The 22,780-nt window shown below is 40.3% G+C and overlaps 1 protein-coding gene across 1 annotated transcript in view; it reads left to right on the top strand.

Moving 5' to 3' along the window:
- The window catches only part of SLC9A7 (solute carrier family 9 member A7), a 212,253-nt gene that overhangs the window by 166,571 nt on the left and 22,902 nt on the right, over positions 1 to 22,780 (top strand). Inside the window, exons 13-14 of the mRNA XM_044670403.1 lie at positions 9,751 to 9,810; positions 18,235 to 18,298. Coding sequence (XP_044526338.1) covers positions 9,751 to 9,810; positions 18,235 to 18,298 — 124 coding nt within the window. The remainder of the gene's footprint in view (positions 1 to 9,750; positions 9,811 to 18,234; positions 18,299 to 22,780) is intronic.

The following is a 22,780-nucleotide window of genomic DNA, read 5'->3' on the forward strand; positions in this document are numbered from 1 at the left end:
AATATAATATAATATAATATAATATAATATAATATAATATAATATAATATAATATAATATAATTAATGTAACATATTACATTATAATTATACGTAATATTATATGTAACTCTATAAAAGTGTGGCATCCAAGCCTTGCAGAAGTGTCAGGAAATAATAACAGATGAGACTTTCTGTCAATTTGAGGTCTATTTTTCTGAGGGTAGTAACAATAAACAGGCATTTTCTCAAAGATTTGCTTTTACGAATAGTTCAGCATGGACATACAATGAAATTAAATCAGGCACTTTGAAAAGCTCTAACTTTTATAGCTTATGGACTCCTTTGGTTTTTCCAGGTGCCTGTTGAATTTGGTTTATTTGTTTCTATTCTTTTTTCAAGCCAAACCTAAACTGAATTCTGGAGGGCATTCATTACTTCCCTCTGAAAGCTAGCAAGAAGTCACAGTGATAGACCAGTCTGTGTTCTGTGTCAGGTTCAGTTACAGGTCAGTTACTGGAGTAAACCAGCTGGCTGCCCCTCTGGAATTCACCACCTGGTATGGGCTTCAGGGGACCAGACAAAGAGAAGTGGGCTGGGTGAGGGTTGCATGGCAGTTGAAAAGCAGAATCAGGGGGCAGCTAGGTGGCTCATTAGATTGGGAGCCAGGCCTGGAGATGGGACATTCCGGGTTCAAATCTGACCTCAGACACTTCCTAGCTGTGTGATCCTGGGCAAGTCACTTAACCTCCATTGCCTCGCTCTTACCACTCTTCTGCCCAAAACAAAATATTAATTCTAAGATGGAAGGTGAGGGTTTAAAATTTTTTTAAAGAAAAGGAAATAAAAGCAAAATCAGCCTTGGGACCAGAGAGAAGAAAGCCAAATCATTGTAAAATAAATCATTTAAAATCAGAAATTCCTTAAGAAATCTCTCTGCATTCTTCTTTTCAACAGGAAAGGAAGATTCAAATTCTAGGGAATAGAGGTCTGGGGAAGGGAATAAGTATTTAAATAAGGTCTTCTATGTGCCAGGCTGTGTGCTAAGTGCTTTAGAAATATTATCTCACTTGGAAATAAGCAGAACAAGAGAACATCATACACAGTAACAGCAATATGGTGGAATCTGTGGAAGTCTTAGCTACTCTCAACAATTCAATGATCCAGAACAATTCTGAGGGACTTGGGACAAAGAATGCTATCCACCTCCAGAGAAAGAACTGTTGGAGTAGGAATACAGATGAAAGCATACGATTTCTCACTTTAATTTATTTAGATTCTCATTTAGGTGTTTTGGTTTTATATGATTATTCTCTTGCAAAAAAATATAGAAATACGTTTTGCATGATAATACATGTGTAACACAGATCAAATTGCTTACCATCTCTGGGAAGGGGGAGGGAAGGGAAGAAGGGCAACAGTTTGGATCAGATAACTTCAGAAAACTTATGTGGAAATTGTTATTATGTGTCATTCATAAAATATTTTACAAATATATTTGTAATATTTTCACCTTTACAAAGGCGAAACAAAAATGTTATCTCACTTGATCCTCACGGATGCTCTTATTATTCTCATTTTGCACTTGAAGAAATTGAGGCAAACAGGTTCAGTGACTTGTGGTCAGGTGTGAATTCGGGTCTTCCTAACTGTGCCTGCCTAGGGAAACAGTAGGTAGTTGACTTTGCCGAGCTTGTCATAGATGCTATTTAGTGCTGGCTCAGGCAAGTACTTGAATTTGAGCCTGAAATAATTTTGTGGTCTCCTCTGTCTTTTTTGTGGTGAGAGAGAAGAGATAAAGTTGCAAGGCGGGACCAGATTTCACACTGAGTTCCCTCCTAGAAATAATGATAGCTCAGTAAACACTTTTCCCACAACAGCTTTATGTCATGGCAGTACAAGTATTATAATTTCCACTGGATAGACAAGGAAACCTGTAGTCAGAGAAATGAAGTGACATTCCCAGAGTTGCACATTTAATGAGTGTTGGACTCTGGATTCAAATCCGATTTCCTCATTATGAGTCTAGCACAAAAAGTCAAAAGAACAGATTGTTTTTAGGGATTGCCTTCAATTCAGTGCCCATGGAATGATTCTATTCCGTCACTTATGTAGCCTCACAGAATAAAGGATGCTACAGCGGGACTTTATGGTTTCTTGACAGTTTTTAAATTATGTCATGAGTAAGCTATTGGTGGGGGGCAGCCAGGTGGTTCAGTGGATTGAGAGCCAGGCTCAGAGATGGGAGGGTCCTGGGTTCAAATGTGACCTCATATACTTCCTAGCTATGTGACCCTGGACAAGTCACTTGATTCCCCATTGCCTACCCTTATCACTCTTCTGCCTTAGAACCAATACTAAGTATTGGTTCTAAGACAGAAGGTTGAGGTTATTTTTAATAAATTAAAAAAAATTTTTAAACTAAGCTATTGGGCTATGGGACCAGCTAGGTGTCTCAGTGGATTGAGAACCAGGCTTAGAAACAGGGGAACTGAATTCAAATCTAGCCTCAGATGCATCCTGACTATGCAACCCTGGACAAGTCATTTAACCCCCATTGTCTAGCCCTTACCTACCTTGGAACCAATACGCAGCATTGATTCCAAGATTGGAAGATGAGGGTTTTAAAAAAGAAGAAGAAGAAGAAGAAGAGGCTTTTGGAACCCCACATATCACAGAATTTGAGAATAGCCCTATTTAAGTTGACGTTATTTAGCAAAAAAGTCCAGAATTCTTCAACTTGGAAGTCTGGGGTAGAGTAATAAATCTAAGAAATAGAAATGGAAATCATTATCAAATTTGAAGAGCAGGGACAGTCAGAAGGTCTTGAGCTCAAATCTGACCTTAGACACTTACTGTGTGACCCTGGGCAAGTCACTTAAGCCTGTTTGCCTAGTCCTTGCCTTTCTAACTTAGAGTCATTACTAAGACAGAAAGTATAAAAAAATTTTTTAATTGAATACTAGAAGGAAACTATTTATAGAAAAATGAGGACCTGACTCTCCGTGTGATTCAAGTTCATGCAACGTACATGATGTATTTTTTTAAAACCTCTACCTTCTATTGTAGAATCATTACTTTTAATAATTTTTATTTTAATTCTATTTTAGAGTCATTTAGGCAGAAGAGCTGTAAAGGCTAGATTTGGGGGGTTAAATGACTTGTCCAAGATCACACAGCCAGATTTGAACCCAGGTCCTCCAAACTCCAAGCCTGGCACTCTATCCACTGTGCTTCCTAGCTGCCCCCATACATGTTGTATTTTTGTAACTTTATTTCATGCTATAATTTCTCTGAGCTCATTTAATAAAATGTGTGAATGAAAAGAGAGGTTAAAATGGATCTCATGGTCATTTTATACACTAGATAGGGATCCAGCCTTGGAGTCACCACATCTGGATTCCAATCCTTCCATCCATACTTACCAGATCTATGACCACAGAAAAATCACTCATCCTCTCCCAGAATCTGCTTCTTGGGTCAAGCCTGGAGTCGGGAGGTCCTGGGTCCAAATTTGGCCACAGATGCTTACTGGCTCATGACCCTGGGCAAGTCCCTTAACCCTGATTGCCTAACCCTCTCTGTTCTCCTGTCTTAGATAATAATATGGTAAGGGTTAAAAAAAAGAATCTATTTCTTCATTTGTAATACCTATTTCATGAGAGACAGGATAGCAAAATGGATGTAGATTCTTATTGGGAGTCAGAAAGATAGGTTCAAGTCATGGAGCTCCTGTCACATACTGGTTGTGTGACCCTGGACAAATCACCTAACTTCTTGATTCCCCCTGGGATTTCCCTAAGTCTTATGTTGTGGAAGTTACCTAGTTAGATTAGTAGTGGTTATTTCCCCACTAAGAGTTCCCTTTCTCGGTGAAATCACAAATCTGGTCTGAGAAAAGTACCTGTCTTGTGGGATTGTGGTGAGGCTCAAATGAGAGTGGATAGAAAATGTTTTGCACGTAATGGACCTCTCTACTAGCAGCAATGCAATGATCCAGGACAATTCTGAGGGACTTATGAGAAAGAACACTATCGACATTCAAAGAAAGAACTGTGGGAGCAGAAACACAGAAGAAAAACATTTGCTTGATCACCTGGGTCGATGGGGACATGATTGGGGATGTAGACTCTAAACGATCACCCTAGTGCAAATAGTAATAATATGGAAATAGGTCTTGATCAATGACACATGTAAAACAGAGTAGAATTGTGCATTGGCTACGAGAGAGGAAGAGAGGGAAAGAGCATGAGTCATGTAACATGGAAAAATATTCTAAATTAAATAATAAATGATTTTTTTAAAAAAAGAAAATGTTTTGCAAACTTTCAAGAGTTATGTAAATGTCAGTTTTTGTTAGTTATTCTTCTGTTGTCTTTGTAGGCTATTAGTCAACAGACATTTATTATGCCCTTAACTGTGTACCAAGAACTATGCTGAGCACAGGGGAAACCAAGAAAAAGCAAAATAGATAAATAAGACACAAGGACCAAGTGGACATTCTAATGGAAGTATCTAAGTACAATAGTCTGCGTATCCATGGGGATATGTTCCAAGATATACCGTAGATGGTCAAAACCATGGATATGAATGAATACCTTCTAACCCCGTATATAGGTGCACTCTTGGCTCTTGCTTCTTGGTTCCATGATCCTCCCACCCCTACCCTAAAAAAAAGGTAGAAAAAGGGAAAATGAAAAAAGGGAAACTAGGAGAAACCATGGTGGGATCTCCAGTGCTTTGTGGGCTGACCTCTGTCCTTTCAAGCTTGACCACACTTGCTATATATGGAAGAGTTGTCCAGAGCACTTGAAAGTAACCTGTTAGAAGGCTTTTGCAGCTTAGGAAAAAGAGGGAAAGACCTCCTGCAGAAGAGAGATGTGAGCTGAATCTGGAGAAAAGTTAGAGATGGAGATGATAGGGGCAGAATATTCCAAACATGAAGGATGGCTGTTTTAAAGGGATGGAGACAGGAGATAGACAGTTGTTTTGAGAAACTAGGAATAGGTCAGGTTAGCGAGATCATAGAGTGTGCAGAAGGCAGGAAGGGGTAGGAAGACTGGAAAGATAGGAAGGAACCAAGTTATAAAGAGCTTTAAGTGACAGACTTATTTTGGTTTGATTTTGTTGTTTAAACATCTGTTTGGGAATTTTATTGGGTCATTTTGACACAATCATTGCAGCCACTCGTAGCATTTTTTCTTTAAATACTTTATTTCCCTCTTAAAAATCAATACTATGTATTGGTTCCAAGGCAGAAGAGGGGTAAGGAATAGGCAATGGGTGTTAAGTGACTTGCCCAGGATCACACAGTTGGGAAGTAGCAGAGACAACATTTGAACCTAGAATCTCCCATCTCTAGGCCTGGCTTGTAGTATATTTTTCTTCATCTTTCATATTTATTTGACAGCAAATAAACAAATACAAGGTATCATTCAGATTCAAAATTCTAGAATTGTTGCAGAGGGTAATAGATAATGAATTGTTTTTGCTGTCATCAATTCATTTTTATCATTTCCTAGTGTCACTCTTCATACTACAAACTTTGGATCTCTGTAATGACATATTCCAAACTCAGACCCTTATTCCCAAAGCAGCTGCTCTTAGGCAAGTAAGGGCCCAACAGACCGAATTTCTTTTCTCTAATTAATTAATTGTGGGTTTTTTAAATTAAATTAATTTTTTTATTTAGAATATTTTTCCATGGTTACATGATTCATGTTCTTTCCTCCCCTCTTCCCTCCCCCTCCTTTGTTGTAGCCAACAAGCTATTCCGCTGGGTTATACATGTATCATTGTTCAAAACCTATTTCCATATTATTAATATTTAAAGCCAAAACCCCCAATCATATACTCAACAGATGGAATTTCTAAGATACAGTTTGGCTCTGACTAACTCATATTGTGATGAAAAGTCAGCCCTGGAACAAGGTTTATGAGGTATAAGAGGAAGACTTTGTGTTTGATCCTGGAGGTGACAGGGAGCCATTGGAGCTCAAAGAACAGGAAGACTGAATGTTTATAACTTGTTATTGTTCAGTCATTTCAGTCCTATCCAACTCTTCATGATCCCATTTAGAGTTTTCTTGGCAAAGAAACTGGAGTTACTTGCCATTTCCTTCTCCGGTTCATCTTACAGATGAGAAGTAATTTGTCCAGGGTCACACAGCTAGTAAACGTTTGAGGCTAGATTTGAATTCAGAAAGAGGGGTCTTCCTGACTCCAGCCCCTGCTCTATCCACTGTGCCATTTAGCTACAGGGCAGGAATGATAGATCTGAGAATCATCTCCAGAGAGTGATCACCGAACTTGTGGGGAGGTGATGAGATCACCAAATGAAATAGTATAGGGGAGAAAAGAGAAGAGGACCCAAGGCAAGCTACGAATGGAGAATACCAAATCTCCCACTTAAAGTTTTATAGCACTTATTAAGACTTTTATTTTGACAATGAAAAAAAAATACAGGGGGCTAGGACCTCAATCTGTGATTTTATTGGTGTTGGGAACTAGTAATGATGACAACATGGAGTCCATGGCTACTCTCTTACTGTTATATAACTTGGTCTTAGAAAGTTGCCTGGAGCATTTGAGAGGTTAAGCAAATTTTTAGGTCACACCGCCCATGTCAGTGGCATAACCCAAACCCAAGTCTTTCTGACTCAGAGGCCAACTCTTTATCCGCACTTCCCCATGATTCTTTACTAACACTGAGTATTTTTAGAGTATTATTACTGCTCATGATGTCAAGACAGCATCATCCTCCCCACTTTTCCTTAATAATACGTATGGATGCTTACAGACTCAAATCTTTCTTGGTTTCTAGGCTCTCAAACATGTAATTTGAGTGGAAATGATTGTTTGACTGGGCTTTGAATGAGATTGAAATTTCCTCTGCTCAGTGGTGCTCCAGAATCTTAAAGGTTGAAATGAAGATTTGTTTCTGTCTGGCATGGTTCCTTCCAATTCATTCCACAAGATAGACTGGTACTTGTCTACCATCTTTATTTATTTTCACTTATGTTAAAAGCTTATAGTGACAGTTTTCCCAGATAATAGTTTGTTCCAAATGAAATGGCCTGTTGGAGAGGGTTCTCCAACATCTTTGTTTGTTTATCAGTTAAGGCTGTCTGACAAGCTCTCTTCCTGTCATTCCAAAAGATACCCATCCAGTCTTGTCCTTCCATGAGAAATTAATTGGGAACTGGGGAGTGGGAGCCATACAAAAAGCCATCTCTTTAATAATGAGGTGTTACCCTCATCATAATATCTGAACGGAAACTATAACCAACTCTTGACTGTTAGGATAACTCAGGAAAGCTTTCCTAGAGAGTTGGTGAGCAATAAATGCTTGTTAACAATTCAGTACATTTATTAAAATACATGCATAAACATTTAGCTAGTCCATTTTTATTTTGAAGGAAATCTCCATTTATTAAAAAATTTCCTTCCAAAGCTAGTCCCTGAAGGATAGTTATAACCATGAACTCAATAAAATCATAGCCAGATATATAAAAAGAATGATTCTCATTGCTCATGAGACTGGCAAAAGTGAGGAAATGTTTCTTCTCTCTGTCTCTCTATCTCTGTCTGTCTCTCTCTCTGTCTCTGTCTCTCTGCCTGTCTGTCTCTCTCCCTCCCTCCTTCCTTCTCCCCTTCTGCCCCCCCCTTATAAAGCAACCAACTGAAAACCTGCATAATCTAGCACCTCCTGAAAAATCAAGTGAGCTGTGTTTTATCCTACTGTTTATTTAATAGGTCATTGTTTTTTACATTCTCCCTCTCTCTCTTCCTCTCTTCTTTCTTTCTCCCCTTTCTTTCTTTCCTTCTTTCTTCCTTTCTCTTCTTCTCTCTGATCCCTATCCCATTCTCCCTTTATTTTTTAATGATTTATTTGCCTGTTCCACTAATATTCCCAGGTATCTTCCCCCCTCTCTCCCCTCCTCTTAATAGTGAAGGCATCATTTGAGCCCCCAAAATCATATATATAAAACTGCGTCTTACTTCTTTCTGTTTATCAGTTCTTTCTCTGAAGGTAGACATACACAAGTCATTCTTCAAACAATATTTCTATTGCTGTATGTAATGTTCTCTTGGATCTACTCATTTAGCCATTTAGCTCATCATAGTTTCATGTAGGTCTTTCCCTTGTTTTCCCCCTTTTTCTCCTCTCTTGCTCTCTCTTTCTTCTTTCCTCTCCTTTTACTCCTCTTATATTCTTTTTTCTTCCTCTCCCTCTTAGCTTCCTCTCTGTTTTGTCAAAAAGAACCACAGTTTTATGATTCTTTGAAAATATTACTTAAGATCTGTTCATATAGATACTGAAAGGGGACAGACTTTAATGATATAATTATTGAGACACCCAGATCTAAATCTTACATGACATAATGGTTTTTTGACTGATAAGAAAGTGAGAGAATAAAGGAGTGCTGATGAGGATGATAAACTTTGTAAATAATCCAGGCAGGTGGAGCCAAAAAGCTTATACAATAAGTAGCATTTTTGAAGATGCTTTTTTATGTAAAGTTTAAAGAAGCCACCAGTTAATGGTGCTCAGGAGCAGTAAGCTGTGCATTAGAGGAGCCAGGATATTTTTCTTGATTATATATTCAGATTTTAGGAAATGGCAGTAATCAAAACAGACTAGTTTTGTTGGCTCTAAGTTGAATTAGACTGGCTTCCCCAGAAGCACTATGGCAGTTCTCTCTCTTTCATGTTGCCTAAAGGATGCATGAGATGGCAATAGTGACTACTGGTTGGCACTATAATGAAGTTCTTGGGCATTCACTTTCCACAGTCCAGTGAGGAGTGATGGCAAGATGGCAAGAGCCCTAGTTTTGGAATCAGAACTAGGTTTGATTTCAACTCCCCTACTTGCTATGTAACCTTTGCAAGTCACTTAAATTCACTGTCTCAGTTTTCTTCTCTGCAAAATGAGGATATTAATGTTAGCATGACCTATCTGACAGGTTTGTTTGTAAATAAGCTAATATAAACTCTCAAGTACTCTTATGGGATTGTTATCAGTCCAGTCATTTGTTCATATGTCTCAAGGGAGGCCAAAAGAGACCTAGTCACTATATTCAGGTTCACACAATGAGTGGAGAAAAGAATGGAAATAAAATGTGCCAGTTAGCAGTCAGATATTTAGACCTGTGAATTTTAGTTGTCTTCTTCAGAACTAGCAGAAGGTTTTGTCTACATAAACATTACCAATAATAAACCTTTCAATAAACATTGTGCTATTTCCTTTAAATAGCAAAGCCAGTTCAACTTTGTTTCCTTTAAAAAATATGTGCTAAACAATTCATTTTTAACATTGTATTTTATTTGTTGATTTTTTTAAAACCCTTACCTGACATCTTAAAATTAATACTATGCATTGGTTCCAAGGTAGAAGAGCAGAAAGGGCTAGACAAAGGGTGTTAAGTGACTTGCCCAGGGTCATACAGCTAGGACATTTCTGAGGCCAGGTTTGAACCCAGGACCTCCCATCTCCAGGCCTGGCTCTCCCCTTCCCCACCATTCATTCTTTAATTTCCCTTCATCTGGCAGTGATTCCTAACACTGTTATATAGCCTTAAAATTTCTCTATGTCTTGACCTTTGGCTCAGTGCTTCAAAATGTGAATAATCTCCCCTCCTAATTCATCTATTTGTGTAAGAATTTTCATGGAGCCTACCTGCATTCCCATGGGTGTGGGCATTTTGCCAAGTAACTCCCTTGAATGAGTCTGTTCCTATCACGCTCACATTCCATTCTTGTACCGTACCAGAGTCGGTGTCCAGGATTCATCAGAAGAGGATCTCAGTGAAACCCGCTGGAGGTATTTCAGGTGAAGTGATGAGTTTTCTGCATCCTAATATTTAACTTGGGGCTTGGCTTTTCCAGTCTTTCTAATGCAAGGTCTCTTCTTTCACAAAGCCCCTCTCTCTCTCCTTGTCTCTCTCCCTCATTCACTACTCGAGTACAAACATAAAGGGTTACCTTCATCTTAATCCATAAACTGAGCTAAATTAAATACCATTCCCAAGATTCTCTCTTTCCCTCAACTTGAGAGTTAGCTCTTGACATACATCAGTCTGCGTGAGCTGGTGTTCCCTTGTGAAACTGAATTCTGCCTTGAGTTAAGACCACCCTCAGAAATAGAATTGCTTTTTGAAAAACACAATCTTCTAACAACCAGGCAGAGGAATCATTCTTATCTCAGCAGAGAACTGAGCTTTCCCATTTCAACGGGGATTGGCTGGTGCAGAAATGGACTGAATCATGACTACACACTGACTTTGTCTTGTGGTTTGCATTTGATTGTTTCTTTGGTGCTTTTCTTCCTGCATTGATGATTCCCAGTATTAAATGCAAAAAAACAAAGCCTCTGTCTCTTACCTCCAAACAAGCCAAAATCAGCTAACTAAAATTAATACTCTCAGAGGTTTCTCATGTCTTTTAAGTTTATCAATGTCTATCTGAAGTGTAATTGAATTATCAGGGCCATAGCCATTGGAATAACAGCATTCATGTTTTCTCTCTTCTTCTTCCTTTTTAATATGTGTGTTTTCTTGCTGCTCTGGGTTTCTTTGCTTCTAGAAGTCACTCGGCAAAATGTGGCTAGCGTCTATTTTTGGCATTCCTAAACTACCTCTTCCTTTGGGCGGCAGGAGTGTCCATCATGAACATGGCTCTCTCAATGAAATGAGGTTTTGTGTTTCATCTCTAAGAAATACACAATGGTGACCACAGAGAGTTCATTTAGAACCAGCAGGATATTTAAACTACTTCTGCTATCAAGTAGTTATTTTCATTCCTTTGCTTTTCTAACTTCAGAGGTCAGTTGGGTTTGGGAAAAAATTTCAGTCCTTGAAATCTTCTCATCTTGGAAAAATGTGGTCCTTCAATGAAATTATAAGCCATTATATATTATTATAAGTCATTACATTCAGAAAATTTCAGACCTGGGAGCCTTTAGAGATCATCGAGGAAAGCCATCTTCCACCTACCCTCCATTCTTTGATAATGTTCTCCTAATAATAAGCTTAAGGAAATTAAACTTTGGGAACTGTTAGCATTGTGGTTGCAGACTTGTGTACTGTGCCATTTATAAAAGCTCCTACGTTTATCCCCTACAAAATGAAGTCCCACGGAAACTTGAATATTTCATAATTTCTAAAACAAACTGATGGGTTGAGGTCATCTTCTATGTTCCCAGGAATGAAGAGTAAAGTTTCAGTACAGCATTTTATATGCCTTTCCTATAATATCCTTTCTGCAGATTCTCCACTGAGTTTGTATAAAAACTGACTTTTAGGACTACATTAAAAGGAGTTTATAGGGGCAGCTGGGTAGCTCAGTGGATTGAGAGCCAGGCCTAGAGACAGGAGGTCTTAGGTTCAAATCCGGCCTCAGACACTTCCCAGCTGTGTGACCCTGGGCAAGTCACTTGACTCCCATTGCCTACCCTTACCAATCTTCCACCTATAAGTCAATACACACAGAAGTTAAGGGTTTAAAATTAAAAACACACACACACACACACACACACACACACAAAAAGGAGTTTATAAATGTCTTGAAGTATTTTGTTCAAGAATAGACTCATTTTTGCTTGATGGGTTCTTTTTTTTCCAGTTGAAATCTGCTTAAGAAATTTTGACCTGTTTTTGTTTTTTCTTTTGGCATAAAGGCCTTCTCTACATTCATCTTCTCCCCTAATAAAGATTAGAGTGACCAAGAGTTTGTTTATTCTGGAGATGGGGTGGGGGGGGCAGTTCTTTCCTGGTGTTCTGATGATATTAACTTTAGTATATCAGGGGATTTGCTGACTTTTTCGGGATAATAAAACTCAGGGTATAAGGTTTCAGGTTATTGTAAATTGCTAGCTGGGGAGAAATCATTATGGCAGACAGGAAGGCAACCAAGCAAATGTCTTCTGTGAGCAATTTATCTAAAGTTACAATACTAGGATGTCACAAAATGCAAAATTAGAAAATATGCACATCCAAGGTTATTATTGAATGGTATTTAGTATTGCCCAGAATCAAAGCAGACATACCAAGGTAAGCATCTTAGCAAATGGCCTTTCCTCTTACTGTGCAAAGATGATTTGATTCAGCCTGAATTATATAGCCTTCTTGACCCCTCCATTCCTCCAAAATGTTTACATAAGTAAAATTGGGATAAGTAAATCACAGAGGAACTCTTAAGTTGGTGGAGGAGTATGTATAAAAAGGAGGACAGTAAATCCCTACCATTTTTCTTTGTCCCAGTGCAGTGAGGATGAGGTTGTTAAATTATGGACTGATGGGATGGATGAGAACTTCACATCTCTGTTTGGAAACTGGTTGTTAGAACCTTTCCCCTCCCTCTCTGAAGCTGTTGACTCCCTGAGTTACTTACCTTGCACCAAAAGAATTGGGTCCCAGGCATTTATCCCAGGGCCCCCCTATTTTAGCCCAAGGCATCAGGGCTGGAGAGCTACAGGAGGTTGGGGCATCCTTGATCTGAAGATGGGCAGAAAGCTTCAGCTGCTTCTAAAAGCCAGCCTAGGCCTAGTCAGAAATTAGCCATGCATTCATTCAGTAAACAGTTTTTACCTATTATATGCTGAGCAAGCACTGATGCTAGGCATAACAGATGCAAAGAGAAGACCATAAAAGACTCTGCCCTCAAGGATCTTAAATTTAGGTAAATAAACTATTGCACGCATACAGAGGCATTATGGTAAAATGGACAGCTAGCTAATCTAGAAGCCTAGAAGACCTGAGTTCAAGTTCTGCCTCTTACCCTAACTATAACCACAACCAAGCCATGTAACCTGTCATTCCTTTAAGCTGCTCTCAAAGATCACAAATTGCTGAGAAGGTACTGGCATTGGTAGAAGGGATTTCCTATGCCAGGAAGTCCCTTTACAGTGAAATCAAAGGTCCAGTCCCTATTTCTGTACACAGAAAATGAAATATATACAAAGTAATTGGGCGCAGAGAATGATGCTAGCAATTGAGAAGATAAGAATGGGCTTCCAAAAGAAGGTGGCACCTGAGGCAAGCTTTGTAGAGATGCTCTGAGGCAGAGGTGAGGAGGGAGAGCTTTCTAGGCATGAGAAACAGCCTATGCAAAGAAACAGACCAGAAATGGCATTCTGTGTGCTCAAACAGTTCGTCTGGAATGTAGAATGTGCAATGTGCAAAGGGGAATAATAAGCAATCAGTTTGGAAAAGTAGGCTAGACAAGCTCTCAAGGGCTTTCAAAGTTGCCTGAAGAATTCAGATTGGATCCTAGGGGCAAGAAGCAGGGGGGCACTAGTGCTTCATAAGCAACAGAGTTACATGGTCAGACATATGCTTTAGGAATATCAATTTGTCAACTGGGGATGGGGGCAGGAAAAACAAAGGCCAAAGCACAAAAATGGGTAGAGTTTCAGGAAGAGCCAGAATTAGTATAGACAACTATGGACTTTAATCTTTTGCAAAGGGCTGGTTACAGTAATATTTTTTTAAACCCTTAACTTCTGTGTATTGGCTCCTTGGTGGAAGAGTGGCAAGGGTGGGCAATGGGGTCAAGTGACTTGCCCAGGGTCACACAGCTGGGAAGTGTCTGAGGCCAGATTTGATACAGTAATATTTTAATGAAGCCTGAGCCAACTAACTAGATTTCCTCCCTCTCTCTGATTCTGAACTCTTCCATAAGAAAAAAAAATGTATATTAGGGATTATACATCCTCTCGAATCCATACAAATTCCACCCAATCTCTGTACCCCATGTTTGTGTTTCGGGGCAATTGTGTTTCTAGTCATGGTGTCCTGAAAATTGCATTCCATATTCTGTTCCCTGAGACAGGAAGGGAGATGGAAGGCATGATGAGAACTTTCAACAACAAAGATTGTTGAATTAAATGGAAATTTATAAGAAACTGAGGAATATTCCTAGTTTTTAGTATTCTAGTTAGCCAAGGTTTTCTGTATGGACTAAGAAATTTAGAAGAAAGGAAGGGAGGGAGGAAAATAGAGAAAAAAGAAAAGGAAAAGAGGAGGAAGGGGGAAAGAGAGAAGTGAAGGAGAAAGGGAAGAGCAATAGGAAGGGATGCAGGATGGAAGGAAGAAAGAAGAGGAAAGGAGAGAGAGGGATAAGGGAAGAAGAGAGGGAGGAACAAAAGGAAGACAGGAAGGGAGACAGGATGGAAGGAAGGAAAGAAGGGAGAGAGGAGAGGATAGAAATAAAGGAGGGGAGGGAAGGAAGAAAGAGAGAAGAAAAAGAAGGAAGAAAAGGAAAGGAGAGAAGAAAGAAAAGGAAAGAAGGAGGAAGAGAGAGAGGGAGAAGGGAAGGAAAGAGTGAGGGACAAAAGGAAGACATGGAAGAAAGGAAAGAAGACAAGGAGAAAAGAAAGAAAAGAGAGAAGAAAGAAAAGGAAAAGAGGAGGAAGGGGAAAGAGAGAAGTGAAGGAGAGAGGGAGGAAGAAAGGAAAGGAGAGAGGAAGGAAGGAAAGAAATAAAGGAAATAAGTACTTACAAAACACCATGCTCTAAATACCTTATAAACATTATCTCATTTGATCTTTACAACAATCCTGGGAGGTAGGTGTTGCTATTCAACCTATTCTACAGTTGAAAAAACTATGGCAGAAAGAGGTTGATAACTTTCTCAGGGTCACACAACTAGTAAGTTGTCTAAGGCTAGATTTGAACTTAGGTCTTCCTGACTGAGAGTTGGACTTGGATTCACATAAGATATGGATTTGAATCCTTACTCTGCCTCCTTCCCCTTGGGCAAGGTCCTTAAACTCTCTGGGGCCAAGTTTCCTCAGCTGTAAAATGTAAAGAATAACATCTCAGGGCCCTTCCAACTCTGTGATCCTGTGAACCTATGAATTATTTCTTTTCAGGATCTCTATAGAATTTGTAGGCAGGTACTTTGGTAGAGAGCCAGAGAGCATTCATTTGATTGGGAATTAGATTATTATGCATCCTACAAATGACATTTAATAATAAACATATATCTGAATATACCAATAACATATTGATTGTAGCTGCCTCAAAGACGGACTCAATTGACTAGAGATAGCACCCCGTGTTCTCAATGTGAGTGCAGCAGACTTGTTGGCCTAATTTGGCACAGATTTACTGTGGGTGGGTTTGTCATTCTATTAATATGATCCTTGTCCTGATGTAGTATTTGCATTCCAGACCCATAGAGGCGGGGGGGGGGGGGGGGATGAGATCTAGTTTTGCTCCTTCTCCCTAAATGAATAAGTTCCATTGACGTTTCTAGAACTGAATGAAAAACAGTCAGGCTTGACTCTTTTTTAATATAATTCAGGGGTGGAGTAGAGGGAGAGATGGTGTTTGTGAGTTTTAGTCCTTTTATTGACAGATTCGTGAACAGGAAGTGGAATAAGTGGAAGGGGGGGGTAGTATTTGGCAGCTTGTCCACTATTCGGTAATTTTTTTTCCCTCTAGTGTTCAGCAGTATTTTTCCCTACCCATAAGCTTACCATCTCAACTGGGCTGAAAAAGGAAATTCGTTTTATCTGTCTGCAATCACAGAAACCACTTGGAAAGGTTGAGAAGTTTGGGAGTTTCTTCTCCCTTCTCCTCCCCCCAGCATAAGCCGTGCAGAATAGAGAGATTGTTACTGGCAAATCCAGAGGGCTATGTTCTTGGCTGGCTGCAGCCAACAGACATGCCCTTCAGATCACATAATCTCGTTGCTACTATTTCCACAATAGCCTCTCTGTGGTTAGACCAAGACTTGCTTGTTCACCTGGCATTCTGGTGGGCAATTTGAGTGATTCTCTAGTGTAACCAAGCTCTCTGATGCTGTGTCCCTGCACCTGGAGCCGAGGAGATAATCAGTGTAAATTAATACAGCTTACGGGGGCTTGAAGACTTCTAGTGAACAGAGACTACTATTGGCTCTATAGCTGTGCATCTTATACCTCTGAGTGGAGGGCTTTCATCTCTAATCTGCATTAAGGGTTCAAAGTATAGTTTTCATAGACATGAGAGCTATGGTGTGATTGAGTGTGTTGCCATCTCTGAGATCACGTCTATACGGCAGGTGTTCTTAGATCCCAGTGTAAAGCCATCGGCATTTGGCTGCCGCTTCTCCAGGCAGCTCTGTGTCCCCTAGATTGAATTGCTCGTGCATTGAAAGAGCCACCCAAGCTCTCGTCCCTCCCTCCTTCCCTCAGTCTGTACACATTTGGATAGAGTTTAATCCCTGGCTCTGGGCTGATGTCCAGATACACTGAGTCTTTTTGATAACAAGCTCTGATAGAAAACAACCTCCAAGTGCTGCAGGAAAGTGTATCTGGTTTGAGGCACCTGTCTGATACCCACAAAGGTCTCACTATTGTTAGGAAAGCTGATGCCTCAGTGGCTTTAATATACAATCACACTTGCTTCAGAACGTAGGGGGCAAGTTGGCCCCTTTGCCTTCTGTGTGCTCCTTTTCCAATTTCTTTGGTCCAGAATAATTAGATTAATGCCGGCTGGAACCTAGGGCAAAAGAGGGAATTTGGATCTGTGAATGTATATGGGCTACTGTGACGACTTTAGCAATTGCCTTCCTCTGCCCCCTAACTAGCCTACGTACAAAAGTGACTGCAATTGCACGGGTGGCAGGAAATCATGGAAAAAAAAATACCCTATACCTATGAGCCTTTGGCTCCCCTGTTAACTCAAGGTGCCTGGTCTTACCCAGGCCAACTTCCGTCCCATCTTTTTCCACCACAGCAATGCATTCTCATTTGAATTTGGGCTTTCCTTGTGTTCCCCACTTATTTTCCTTCCTTATTTTTGGTAAATGGAGAATGGAGAGAAGAAACTTTTACAAGGCATCATCCCTCTTCTGTCCCTTGTTCCTCTCTACCTCAGTATTGCTGTGTATTGTCATTGTCATGTTTCTTTTCAAAATGAAATAAGGTAAAAAGCTTGGGTGTGGAAAGTGGTGAGTTGATATTTAAATATCCTTAGAAACTGTCTCCATGGTGTCTATAAGATTTTTTATAAGGTATGGTGAAAAGAATCTTTAACTTGGAATCAAATTCTTGGGTTTGAATCTCAGCTCTGCCCTTTATCAGCTGTATGACCTTGAACAGGCTACTTGGCTCCTCATCCATAAAATGAGGGAGTTGAACTACATGACCTCCAAGCTTCCTGCTAGCTCTAAATATATAAGCCTATGATCCTATGAGTATCATCATAATAGTCGGATTAGGGAAGGTAGAGTTTATTGTTTTTGATGGCATTGATTTTAATTTTTGAGTCATGTGCCATTGTCTTTCAGAATCCTTCATTTATTTCTTTTAACCCTTAGTCAATTATCCTAGCAACAACTCCAGACAGAAGGGCAAACAAGATCAAGTGGCTTGTCCAGGGTCATACATGCTAGGAAATGTCTGAAGTCAAATTTGAACCCAGGTCCTTCTGACACCACACCTGGTTCTCTAACTCATCAGCCACCTAGATGTTCCCAGAATCCTTCATTCTTAACTCCATAATCCACCAGTTTGGACTATGCATGCTAAGTAACTAAGTTTAGTTCATCTTTCTACCCCACATGTTTTATGGATACCAACATATTGGGGTCTCCAGGGGAGCTGAAATTTGCCTCATCCTTCGCTGCTCCCAGCACCAGAATGTGGGTCTTCTGAACAAGAAGGGAAACTGATCAGAGAGGCAAGGAGCCAGCAGAAGGAAGGTCAACCTTTGAACCAGGAGTGATGTGCTCAAGTACTTATTCAGGTCTTGCCTTTAGGGGAATAAAAATATTAAAAAACAAAAATACTTTACCAGTGTCACAGAAAGCCAGGCAAACACAGATTTGAGTGTTTAAATGCCAGTGCCAGCTTAGCATGGAGAACCTTCCAGCAGCAAAACCTCGACCTTCGAGGAAGGGAAATGGATGGTGTGTGTTCTTCCCGTCTCTCTCTCTCCCTCTCTCTCTCTCCCTCCCCCCCCTCTCTCTCTCTATCTCTCTGTCTGTCTCTCTCTGTCTCTGTCTCTGTCTCTGTCTCTCTCTCTCTCTCTCTCTCTCTCTCTCTCTCTCTCTCTCTCTCTCTCTCTCTTTCTTTCTTTCTTTCTCTCCCCTCTTCTACCCCTCCATCTTGCATGCAAGTTTTCTTGTCCTTTGAACTAACTGCTCAGACTGCTTTGGGAAAGTGATTGACATCTTGGTTGCCTTCAACCTAGAGTGCTTGGCACCATCTAAACGTGTCTCATGTTTTCTGTTTTTCTCCTTATGTTTTTCCCTGGCATGGCTACAGAGTTGGAGTTGATCCAGATCAAGACCCACCACCCAGCAATGACAGCTTTCAAGTCTTGCAGGGGGTAAGTCAACAGTGACTTTTCTTCCCTCCCTGCCAGCTTTCAAAAATAAAGAGGGAAAAAATGGGATGGTCATAGCTGTTCTTTCTTGTCTTCGAAGAACTGGTCTACCTTTACCAGCTATACTTGATTTCTGAGTTGTTTTTCCCCTCGTGCCCACTGTAGTGTTGAGAATATACTTCTACAATGATGAGAGGGGGAGAGAAAAGTGCTTAGAAACTGTTATTAGGGACTCTAGCTACTGGAGACAAGATTTGGGTGGATCATCTGGCTTAGATTTGTAACAACAGATTTGTTTCTTGAACCAGGTATGTATATGTTGCCGGTAAAACTGGGCAATGTGTACTTTGTTTAAATAAGGGATTCTTAACCTGGGGTTTGTGGGTAGAGGGGGGAAAAAAGAGTGCTAATCCTGGTGTCAGGAAGATCTGAGTTCTAATCTAGTCTGAGACACTTTCCAGCTGTGTGACTCTGGAAAAATCACTTAAATTCACTCTGTCTCAGTTTCCTCATCTGTAAAATGCAGATAATAATAGCATCTGCCTCCTAGCATTGTTGAGAGCATAAAGTGAGATTAAGAAAATTGGTAAAGTACTTTTTAAACCTTAAAGTGCTATTTAAATGCTAGTTATTATTGTTGTTACTAAACTTGAACTGAAATTTATCATTTCCTTTCATTATGGATTTTTAAAAAGCATTATTCTGGGGCAGCTGGGTAGCTCAGTGGAGTGAGAGTCAGGCCTAGAGACAAGAGGTCCTAGGTTCAAACCCGGCCTCAGCCACTTCCCAGCTGTGTGACCCTGGGCAAGTCACTTGACCCCCATTGCCCACCCTTACCAATCTTCCACCTATGAGACAATACACTGAAGTACAAGGGTTAAAAAAAAAAAAAGCATTATGCTGAAAAAGACTTCTGCCTTTCATAGGCTTTGCCAGACTTCCAAAGAGGTCCAGGAAAAAAAGGTTAATGATCCCTGATTTAAATGCTGCCCCTCCTGGAACCAGCTTTGCATTGAAATGATCCCTGCATTTTCCCTGAAAGCATTCAAAGTATTTGAGACTTACTTGACACTTTTTCAATGTCTCCATCTCATAAATCTGGTTGACCTAGAGAATAGAGTACTTGGTGTATATATATATATATATATATATATGTATGTATGTATACACACACACATATATGTATGTATGTATTATTTCTATTGTTGTCTTTTCCAGTTTGAACTGAGTGGGTTTCTTTCCTATTGAAATAGTGATGGGGAACATTGACTTGCTAACAGAGAAGGTTATGGGTGACTCCTAAATCAGCTCCAGGCCCCCTGCCTAGGAGCATAGAGCAAATATGTGGAGCACTTGGACATAAAGGGAAGTCTTTTCAGAGAAGAGCTTCAGCAATGATTTGAAGACTGTGTGAATCATACTTCCCAAACTTTGTACCACATTTGGAGATTATGCTGAAAACCAGCCCCTTGTGTCCCAAAAGAATTGATTTAGGAACACTTGCTTTCAAAGATTCTTTTGAAAATCTGGCCTTTTGCTCCAATTTGGGGGCTTTAGAAAGGGAGAGAAAAGGCCTGCACCTGGAAGAGCACTTAATTGAGGAGAATAGAAGACCCTTAAATTGACTTCCAGGGAAATCTTACAAATAAGAATTCCTTTGATTTGAGACCATGAACTCCTGGAGAGCACAGAATTTCTTTTGCCTTTTCTTTGAATCCCCCACGCTTAGCACAGTGCCTGGCAATAGTTGGCCCTTAATAAATACTGACCTAGTAATTTCCTCGAAAAGAAATTCCTCCCCCATTTGGGAAATGGCCACAAAGCTTTTTGCAAAATAGGAAACTGGAGTTTTGAAGGTCTCCAGTCTGGAAAAGATAAACATTTTTCTGGGAAGACCAGCTGAAAAGCTAGGGGGCTCTTCTAATAGCCCTGTTGCTGTGAAAACAGCACAGCCCCTTTCCTACTTTCTGGGGACGTCATTATTGAATCTACTTAAAAGGTGGATTAGGGCAGCTGGGTAGCTCAGTGGAGTGAGAGTCAGGCCTAGAGACAGGAGGTCCTAGGTTCAAACCCGGCCTCAGCCACTTCCCAGCTGTGTGACCCTGAGCAGGTCACTTGACCCCCATTGCCCACCCTTACCACTCTTCCACCTATGAGACAATACACCGAAAGTACAAGGGTTAAAAAAAAAAGGTGGATTAAAAAACTAACATTATTCTTTTGGGGTTCATATGGCTGAATTCCCTATACAGCAGGCTTGAATATCCTCAAAGTGGAAGCATTCTCAGTCCTTCATATAACAGTAACTTAACTTTAAAGTAAACAGAGCCCATCCTGTCCTCTCACTCTGCCAGCACAAGGAACTCCAGAAACTTTTTTCTTTAGGCGAAATTTGAGGAGGAAGCTGCTGTTGTTCAATGCTGATTTAAGGTGCAGACAGCCTTGCAATTGGACCTGTGGTGGGAGATTACTACAACTTGTGTTCTATTCAGCACAGACATATTTAAGCCCTCTTGTGTACAAAGCATTTATTATTATTATTATTTTTAAACCCTTCCATCTAGAATTAATACTGTGAATCAGTTCCAAGGCAGGAAAGCTGTAAGGGCTAGGCAATTGGGGCTAAGTGACTTGCCCAGGTTCACCTAGCTAAGAAGTATCTGAGATCAAATTCGAACTCAGGATCTTCCATCTCTTGGCCTGGCTTTCAATCCACTGAGCCCCATAGCTGACCCCTCCCCAAAGCTTTACTTTCAAACATTCCTCATCAAAAACATGAATCATGCAACCATAGAAAAATAGTTTTTAAAAAATAAATTTAGATTTTAAAATAGTTAAATAAAATTTTAAGTTAAATTAAAATTAAATAAAATAAGAAATTATGAAAACAAACAAAAACCCATTTCCCGTCACTGTCCCTGGCCAATTGAGTCATGATTGTCACCAGTAGTTCAGAATATCATCCCTTCACTTCCCCTTTCAGTTTCCTTTGTTGGAATTTGTTGAGGTCAGGCACAGATCAGCATTAGCAGCCCTAAAAGTAATTTGTTGTTTGCATTGAGAAAAGGCTTCCAAGCTCCTTTTATAGATGTAATGAGGGGAAGTGTCCTCTGAACACAGACACATCCAAGAGCCTCTGGTCACCCATGCCTTTTAGCCAGGCCCCCAAGCCTGGGACCCACATAATGGGCCCATGGCACATGCCCAGCTACACCCAGACTGTATGGGATAAAGAGAGAAGTTGTACTTTGAGTCTCCTTGTTGTTGTTCTGTTATTTTAGTCATGCCTGATACTTCCTGACCTCATGTAGGGTTTTCTTGGCAGAGATACTAGAGTCATTTGTCATTTCCTTCCCTAGCTCATTTTACAGATGTGGAAATTGAGGCAAACAGGGTGAAGTGATTTGCCCAGTCACACAGCTTATAAGTATCTGAGGCTGCATTTGCACTCAGGTCTTCCTGACTCCAGACTTATTGCTCCATCCACTATACCACCTAGCTCTCCCTACTTTGGAGTCTTAACTCCTTCCAAATCTCTCCTACCAATGTCACTAGGAAGGGCCTTACTATTGCTTCCAATCCATTCTCAATGTTCTGATTTTTCATGGGCATGATTAAAGCAGGGGACCAGACTGACTCCCTGGGTTGAGAGGGTCTCCGGGGGCTTTGACCTCGAACGTGTAATTAAAATCACAGAATCAAAGACCATGTGGCCTGGCCCTTGCAAAGAGCAGGGAAAGTCAAAGTATCTGCTTCCCATCTGAATTTAGAAAAGTACTACAAATTCCCTTTGCCATGTATCTTCTGAATAGGTTCTTCCTGTTTTAAAAAAAAAATCACACCACATAGAGGAAAACATTTCTCGTCTACCGCTTGCAGGATTTTCCTCTCGAGTTTCAGAAACTCAAGGTTATAAACAGGGTCACTGCCACAGAAAAATATTAGCTCATTTGGGAGGAGAAAATGAGCCGTTGGCTGGAAGATTTGGCTGCCCATGAGAGAAACACAAGAATAATGCAAGCAAGACTCAAGCTTCACCTCCCTAGCAGCTCTGACTCATTTTTAAGAAAATATCTAACTTTCTTTGTTTCCTTAGACTGGCTTGGGGAAGCCTCTTCACAACCAAAATAAATAAAAAAGGTCAGCTGGAGCCCAGCTGCCTCTATCATGGGGTGATGTCCCCGTTCCATTGAGGAGTGGATTTTTAATGCTTAACACATCTGAGATTTGTGCTGCTGGGACTCCTGACTCATCATCTGCTTCCTTCCCCAAGTTCCCTTCGGTTTTTATTCATTGATGATGCAGCTTGTTTTAGCTAAGCTCTGAAACTTCTCTGTGTTGGATGGTATCAGGACTAGCCCCAGGAAGGCTTTTGACTTGAAGCAAGACCCTGATGCAGCCTGGAGGAGAAGAAACCAGACTCCCATAGTCAGGTCAAGTGTACGTGCTTAGAGAAAGCATCTTTTAGAATACTTGAAGTGTTCA

The sequence above is a fragment of the Gracilinanus agilis genome, chromosome 3, assembly GCF_016433145.1.
Source record: "Gracilinanus agilis isolate LMUSP501 chromosome 3, AgileGrace, whole genome shotgun sequence".
Taxonomy (NCBI): Eukaryota; Metazoa; Chordata; class Mammalia; order Didelphimorphia; family Didelphidae; genus Gracilinanus; species Gracilinanus agilis.